The 8,887-nt window shown below is 41.3% G+C and overlaps 1 protein-coding gene across 1 annotated transcript; it reads left to right on the forward strand.

Annotated features, from left to right (window-relative positions):
- Positions 1–2,956: 2,956 nt before the first annotated feature.
- On the forward strand, positions 2,957–7,938 carry LOC124252715 (glycoprotein-N-acetylgalactosamine 3-beta-galactosyltransferase 1-B-like; the record flags this gene model as incomplete). The annotated part of the gene is made up of 2 exons (XM_046686379.1): positions 2,957–3,056; positions 7,266–7,938. Coding segments are annotated over exons 1-2 (773 nt in total), but the record flags the coding sequence as incomplete, so codon positions are not given.
- Positions 7,939–8,887: the final 949 nt, after the last annotated feature.

Consider the following 8,887-nt stretch of genomic DNA (forward strand, 5'->3'; position numbering starts at 1 on the left):
AGACTATAGTGAGTGAGTGAGTTACAATTTATCGTCACATCGGCAATATTTCACCCATATCGTAACGAGAGAAAATTGTACGCTAATAACAAATATATGAAGCAAATCCTGTCAACAAAACACAGTATAACAAGTAGATTATTAAATTCGATTCAAAACTAGTTTGGCAGCATATAAAGTACTAAATTGTTTACTAACAACACAATATAAACACAGGGCTATAGATGCCAGCAACTGAAGGTAGATCACCATACTGTGGACCATGGGGACCTCTATTACTTTGTTACCTTCATGTACCCAAGCTGGGTTTACGTCATCCCCTCAGCCGCTGCCAATTAATTGTAGTCAAATTGGCCACAGAATATAAGAACGCATATTCAACGATTAAAACAGTGGACTCTCCTTAATATGTTCATGCTTAGTTAGTTTAGCGTCTGACGCCACCTTGATATGATTGGAATCAGACCGTTTTATCTAACATTGAGAGACAGGTAAGAGCAAATTCTTTGAACCTTTTGAAGTGTATGCCCAAACTGAACGGCAGAGAAAACTATAAAAAGTATAGTGGTGAGTGCATGCGTGCCTGCGTGAGGAGTGAAACAGAGCCATGCATGTGAAGAGAAGCATGGAGGCCTGTCATTAATTTGCATATAGCTTTACACAATAAGTCCATGAAAGATCAGTTATAGTGTCAAAGCACCTATAACGACTGTTAATAACTCCAGCTATGCGTGTACCACAGTTGGGTATTGGCTGCGACGATTAATACGTGGTCTGTCACAAAGGCTGCTAGATGACAATGTAAGATAATTACTTTGAACGTCATGATATATCAATAAGGAAATCCAAATAGATCGAACTGTAAGTACATACCTTCATGTGATGCTGAGTCTGTTACGCGGGGAACCTCAGTACACGGACAAACAGAGCCCTCCATCTTATAGACGCAAAACATCCTTGTGGGGTCATTATATGCAAAGGGGCTCCTCTATTACCAGCAAACCCCGTTCCAAGTCTGCTTTAGAATTAGTGAGTGAGTGAGTGAGGTTAGTTTTACGCCACACTCGGCAATATTCCAGCTATATGGCGGCTATCTGTAAATAATCGAGTCTGAACCAGACAATCCAGTGATCAACAGCATGAGGATCGATCTGCGCAATTGGGAACCGATGACATGTGTCAACCAAGTGAGCGAGCCTGACCACCCGATCCCGTTAGTCGCCTCTCACGACAAGCATGGGTAACTGAAGATCAATATTCTAACCCTGAGCTTCACGGGTCAGCAGCAACAGGAGTAGTAGTAGTAACGTAGTTATTGTAGGGGCAGTAGTAGTTGTTGTAGGAGTAGAAGGACTGGTGGTGGTACGGGTCTGAGAAATAGTGTCCATGATTCAGTGTTTGCTGTATTAATAGCCTAATTCCTTTCGACATAACGAGAAAACAACCTGTAATTATCAATGAAAAATATTATTAACTATGTCCTAGGGCGTCAGTCAATGAAACTATATCCGATCGATTCTGACAGTATAAATATAAGTGAGTGAGTGAGTGAGTGTGAGTGGTTATTGTTGTCATGCTCGGTAACTTGGTTCATTGCCCGTTTTCGTACTGGACAGCGTTGGTGGACGCTTACAATATGCATCTTCGTGTTGACAAATCCCATCATACAGAGAGAAATTATGCTGAATATGGCGATAAAGTACAAAACAAACAAACAGTGCCTAGTACTGGAATCTGTACTTTACTGAGAAAGTGTAATCCCAAATATAACATACGTTACATTTGACCACTTTCTAAAATGGCATTGTGTATTTCATAGCTTTCGGCCGTGGGAGGCGTGCCAAATAACAATAATCAGAGGGGTACACAAAGTCCGCAGTCTAGACTACCAGTTGTCCGACTTCCATTTTTGTGGAAGCCGTGGTGGCTGAGCGGTCTAGGCGTCGGTGGCTGAGGGTGTGGGTTCGGATCCCGGATGGAACTCAACCCAGAACTAGAATCTGTACTTTACTCAGAAAGTGTAATCCCAAATATAACATATGTTAAACAGTGCTGAGAACGGCAAAGGATGTATTTTTAAATAGAACTGAGGAATCTGACGTACATATAAGCAACAGGTTTAGTTTTATTTTAGAATTCAGACCAAAAGGGGGACAAGCTGTTTCCACCCATTGTATGTAAACAACACACGGCAAATTGACGACGACGATCCACCTTATATTGTGGGTCTTGTGTCCAGTAGCCAATAATTAATTGCCTACCAACAGTCACCAAATGACTTGCTTAATAATGGCAGATATACACATTTTATGATGCATTCAAATATCATGATACACCAGACAAAAGTCTGACTCTCGCCGTTCAATAAACATCTGTTACGGCCACCAGAAGACAGAAATGTTGCCGATACGCAACTACAGGTAAATATACACCTACGTTATAAGTTTGGGCATTTTGAAACTGTGTTATTGAGATGGTAATCAAGGAATGCATACTGGTGAATAATTTTGTTTAAATCTAGTAACCTTTTAAAACGCATCAAAACTGTCCAAATGACCACAGTCTGATTGATCGTTTGTTTCTTTTCAGCCTCTTTAAGCGATCGGCGATTAACTGTGAGAATGGTGTTGCAGAGTTGAAATCCAGTATCCATACTGTGGCTGCCAAGGAGATCTGGTTTCAACACGTTACATATTATCCTGAAGAGTGAAGGTACAAATTACAAAGGGACATTCGACCCAGTTACGTGAATGTAAATCAACAACAGTGAAATAACGGGAAAATGGCCACCTTCCCTCCTGTCACAAAAGTAACTGCTGCTGTGTTAGGTTTAACAGTCGGATTATCGTTGGCGTCCATTTGTGTTGTGTTATTCAAAGCGGAACATTCCGACTTTCATCATTTCGTCTCGTCTATTGTGAACACTGTAAATTCACAAAATGTTCATTCAAGGGAGATGCAGAATCTATCGAAGGACTTCCATGAAGAATTTCCGAAGTCGCTGGAACAATACTTGTCTGGAAATATAAAATTCGGAGACCTGCATCTCCATAAAGGTGAGTTACGATTGGACAGTATACTCTGCCATCCTATTGAGTGAGAAGGTTGTATTGACGCCACTGTGAACAGTATGTCAGGTGATCAGAACGCGTCATCTATAAGCATGGAATGCAACCCTGAAATAGCGTCGGTCAAGTATGTTTCTGTCGTTTTGAAATTCATGAACATGGTGTTGATAAGTGGAGGATCTGACTGGGAATTCAAGGTAACGTTAATCGGATACTAAAACGTCAAACGGAGGCAACTGTGTACAGTAAACTACCGTACTACTGTTACTCCTTTCTGAAACAAAAATATATACATTTCTATTTATGCATATGATTCTCGGGCGAGTGGGTTTAAAAGATAGTTATGCATCGAAAATGTATTTCAGTTATATCATTGGGTTTAAACTTTATTGGACAGAAAATCCAACTGTCAAATTGCCCCACCAAAAAATGCTCCAGCAAATTAGGTGAAAATGCCCCATGCCCCCACTAGCTGACGAAGCTTGTTGCTGGGGTGACGGTCTCGGTCAGCTCTTTAAACGTATGACGGATCTCTAAAGCAGGGATAGAAGGCAAGACCATCAGTTTCAGATTAAATCGAAACACTGGTTTTTTCTCTGTATGCCACCATCATAATATGTACCTTCTTTGAATGTCTTCTTCAAGTATGTCCGAGAGGTTTTGTGTGTCTTTACTGTGAAGGGTATCTTCATCGGGGACACTGTCGATTGCCGATAAATTGACGTCAAAAGTAACCGTCCCGGCTATCTGCGAAATGATCCATCAGAGATGGTGCATGTAAGCGCTATAGGGGAACCTGTCCTGTCGGCTTCATCTTACCTCTTCTTGGACACTCTATATATATACTGTAGTTCCGCAGAGACTCTGTGTCCAGCCTTCACATTTATTTATTATGAGATTCGCCTTCACTTACTACCAATAAACATTTCCTGCTGTTGGTGGTCACCTTTTCAGTTGGAAGAAGTGAATGACTTGCACTTAATCCAAAATAAATTTATACAAGGAGTTGAAATGCTCATATGTCCACCCTGATCTAGCTGAGCAGAGTCTCAACATTTCCTCAACATACCATAGCATTGAATGTCAATTACTAAACATGATTTTATAGCCTGAAATGCTCATACATGTATGCTTAATCATGTTAAAACATTGGGGCAATTTGACCAATTTACTGTGGCATTTTGTAGCTGGGGCAATCGGGAAGTGCCAAGGGACAATGTATTCATGACCGGGCAGCCGTGTTTTGGAAATGTAACATTGGCACATAGTGACAGACAATAAGCAAAGTCACAGTGTGTGGTGACACGTCTTGGGGGGTACATCGGGGTTATTGTTACCTGGTATCTCACTCGGAAATGAAGCAGTAGGCATTAAGGTAAGTACCACAAAGTGTTAGTTTGGTTGTTACGTCGCTTTGAATAATATTTTCGGAACTATCAAGACATTGAGGTTAGAATTGACACGGTAGCGGACTGTGACGCGTGCTGTATGTGAAGGAGCGTTGTCATGCTGGAACAACTCCCTCTGTCGGTACATAATCGGAAGCATGTGACGTGCAAGGACTTCATTGATGTACCGATTTGCTGTCAAATTCCCGATGAACCACCACTAAATCAGATCTTTATGAGCAAGATATCTCACCTCACACCATGACACTGCCTCCACCCAATCTGTCGAGTGCAATTTCGACACGTTCATTTCACCGACTGTAAGCACGTTGTCTTCCATCTTGCCGGTGAAGAAGGAATCATGATTCATCACGGAACCAGACTCGCCTCAAGTTTCTAAGGTTCCAGTTCCAGACTCTACGCGATTGCGCCGATGGAAGTCTCTCAAAACTTGGGCGACAACTGGCCTTCTTGGTCGAATCCCCATTTGATGCAATCGATTCCTGACAGTTTGGTCAAACATTCTTCTCAAACAAGATATGCGTTGTGCAGTCTCTGTACTGTGGCAGGACAATGACGCAAGTGAACAACCCGGATAAAGAGGTCGTGGGCTTGTGTGGTAACTCTTGGACGCCCGCTTCTCGGGATCTTGGGCGGAATTAGTCTGCAGGACACGATCCCAAAGGCGAGGTATGGTGCTCTGATGAACGTTCAAATGTCCGCAACTGCAGACTGCGACTCCCCAGCTTCAAGGCGGCCTATGGCGATGTTTCGATTGGCGGCACTCAGTCGTGGCATGATGATTTACTCTTTGCCAGGCAAAACAAATGAAAACACTGAAACACAACGTTTGCCTTTTATAGTGATCGATACCGCATGCCATTCCGCTGTTACACTTTATGAATTGCCATGAAAAAAGGTTACTGAGTCCCCTTTGAACCAGCAAAAAGAACACAGACAAGTCTAAAATATTCAATAATATATTGAATAAACAATGAGCAAAGTTACAATGAATGATTTCTGGTGTCCCCTCCGTGATATTGCTGGAATATTGCTAAAAGCGGCGTAAAAACTAAACTCAGTCAGTCAGTACAATGAATGACAGTACAGATTTTCTAATACAATATTATAGATTTACAAATCTAAAATATTGACTAAATGTTCATAGTTACCACAGTCTGGATTCTTGTCGATGTGCTGATTGAAGATTTGTTGACGAGGTGAGTGAACGATGTTAGCAGACAGACAGATGAGGGTAAATCCAAAGCAGTCCTCAAAGTCGTTTGTCGAACATCTCAGAAACTACCGCTTATAATCCATTATATATATAGTTCTGGAGAAATCCAGCAAAAACGATGGCAAAAGACAAAGACGCTTCTCGAGCCTTCCGGAAGCAGAACATGAACAAACATCAACAAAGGGGCAGGTAACTTTAATCGCAGCTCCTCGGCCCACTCTCAACAGGTGGAATTACATAGTCTAGGGAAGGTGCGAGTTGAAATCACATTCAGCGCTTTAAACTTTTGTGACCCATAATAATGAAAAGTTAATCAATGTGGCATCTTAATATTAAAACAACACACACACACACACACACACACACACACACACACACACACACACACACACACACACACACACACACACACACACACACACACACGCACGCACACACACACACACACACGCACACACACTCAAAACACCGCTTACTAGCACGTGCATTTTGCTTTGCATGTTTTCTTGGTGACGTTTTGGCGAATATTCCTTCAAACACTTCTAAAACAAGAGAAATAGAATTGCCCCGTTTGGCGCTGAAGCTGTTTACAATCACACAAAGATGACGTTTGGAAAAGAAATAGTATATTTGTATCCTTTTTACCACAGCTACATAAATTCAATATTCTCAAAATCACCTATGCGTTTCTTTTTCTTTTGAAGAGTGTATTATGTATGGTGGGTGATAAGTTAGTCTGGTTTTCCTCGGCAGTAAGCATATTCATTCAAAGACGAGGCTCTGCAGAAATCGATTAATACTTTATATAACTATTATTTAATCGGTATTTTATACATTGAAAGTAAACAGACAATATATTTTGGCCGTTTTGTTATTTCGTTCGAGATTCAATCTGACGAACGTGAGAAAAAGGTCAATAGTCACTTTGGAGGTTGTTTCAGCGTCTATAAATGTGAGCAAAACGTTAACAGCTCCATCCCAGCCTGCTCTATAAGACAATGAGTCAACTATCTTTATACTGAACAAGCTTATAACGAACTGACGGATATATTAGGTCCGGCAATTTGATGTAATTTTTTAGTCGCAACGCTTATAATGAACTACGGGTATAACGAACTACGGGTATGACGAACTACGGGTATATAAAACTACGGTACAACGAACTACGGGTACAACGAACTACGGGTACAACGAACTACGGGTATAACGAACTACGATATAACGAACTACGGGTAAAGCGAACTACTGTACAACGAACTACGGGTATAACAAACTATGGGCATAACGAACTACGGGTAAACGAACTACGGGTATAACGAACTACGGGTATAACGAACTACGGGCATAACGAACTACGGGCATAACGAATTACGGGTACAACGAACTACGGGCATAACGAACTACGGGTATAACGAACTACGGGTATAACGAACTACGGGTACAACGAACTACGGGTATAACTAACTACAGGTATAACGAACTAAAGGTATTACGAACTATGGGTATAACGAACTACCGTGTGAAATTGTTTGGCGAGATAGCTCAAAGATGATTCCTGTTTTATTGGAACAGACAATGATGACATATCCAAGGCTCTGCATCGAAAGGCGAGAGTACTGTGCTGGATTATGACGTCACCAAAGAACCTGTATGTTAAAGCACGTGTAGTTCGTGACACGTGGGCTAGGCGCTGCAACAAAGTCCTCTTCATGAGCTCTGTGACAGATCCAAAGTTCCCTACAATCGGATTAAACGTGTCGGAAGGCCGGAAGCATCTGACGGCCAAAACGATGCAGGCTTTCCGCTACATCTACGAAAACCACTTTGATGATGCTGACTGGTTCATGAAAGCTGACGATGACACATATGTTATTTTAGAAAATCTCCGATACTTTCTGACGTCACAAAACAAATCCGAACCTGTATTTTTTGGCCACCATTTTAAGGTAATTGTCAAACAAGGGTACTACAGTGGCGGAGGAGGGTATGTGCTGAGTAAGGAGGCGTTGAGGAGATATGGGGAGAAGGGACACGATCCCACACTGTGCAGGCCTGATGGTGGTGCAGAAGATGCAGCGTTCGGCAGATGTATGGAGAACCTGGGGGGTGAGGACAGTCAACACAACAGACGCCTCGGGAGGAGCAGATTCCATTGTTTTCGGCCTGAGATGCATTTGGCGGGTACATACCCACGGTGGTTTTACAAGTACGATGCAAATGGTGCTAAGAAGGTAAGTGAAACACAGTATGTTATGTTTATCTAAAGGAAATCTGTGTGTATCTCATCAGAATCAGAAATTTTACTTTGGTACCGTACTAAACCTTTCTGGCGGTTGGTCAGGTGAATCATCCAGTCAGCATCGGCGGCGGAAGCCTGTATTATCCTGCTTTAAAGCGACTCAAACGAAGCAGTTTAATGCTGGAAGTCTTAAATAAGCCAGATGTAGTGTAAACTGTTGAGAAATCTGGATACATCTGTTTTAGGCAAATCTGTGATCTATGTACTGTATCTAGATTTTTTATCAGAAAATATAATGAAAATTTGAATAGTGGAAAATACACGTCAACAGTGTTTCCTGTCTAACATATCGTCATCACTTGAATATAATGATTTGAGGCACGGAAAGAGCTATTAGAGTCAGATGCACTTCATCAACGTCTTTTCTACACATATCATGGGATCAACTTTTTTTAAAAGTAGGGGCTAATTCTATGCATGCCTGGAGCAGCCTTAATCATATCAACCGAAAACATATTTTCAATGATTAAAATGACCAAATCTCCAAACCTCAAATATATAACAATACATATTAGTAGTATATACATTGTATTCACTTATATGAAACAATGTTACATTTCCGCTCTTCATATACATATCAAATAGTCCATAATAGAAGCTTTGGGGAGAATAGAAGACGCAGATTATCAGAGTGTATAATTGATTCTGTTGGTCGGTTCGAAAGTTATGATGATACATCTGTCGGTGTCCGTCGATCACGTGATAGTGTCATCAACAGATTTGATCACGTGTTGATGAAATTGTGTTACACATTTAATTTGTTTATTGTAAACGGTCGCGTGACTGGTGATATGTCAGGCGAGTATACACACTGCGGGGGAAGTGGTTGTAGTGTAAATGACTACTTTGTCTCCTCATCCGAGTTTTCAAAAATACGTTTCCTTCCTAAAAGTTG

Source organism: Haliotis rubra, unplaced genomic scaffold (genome assembly GCF_003918875.1).
Source record: "Haliotis rubra isolate DU_JTF1 unplaced genomic scaffold, ASM391887v1 Scf1139, whole genome shotgun sequence".
Taxonomy (NCBI): Eukaryota; Metazoa; Mollusca; class Gastropoda; order Lepetellida; family Haliotidae; genus Haliotis; species Haliotis rubra.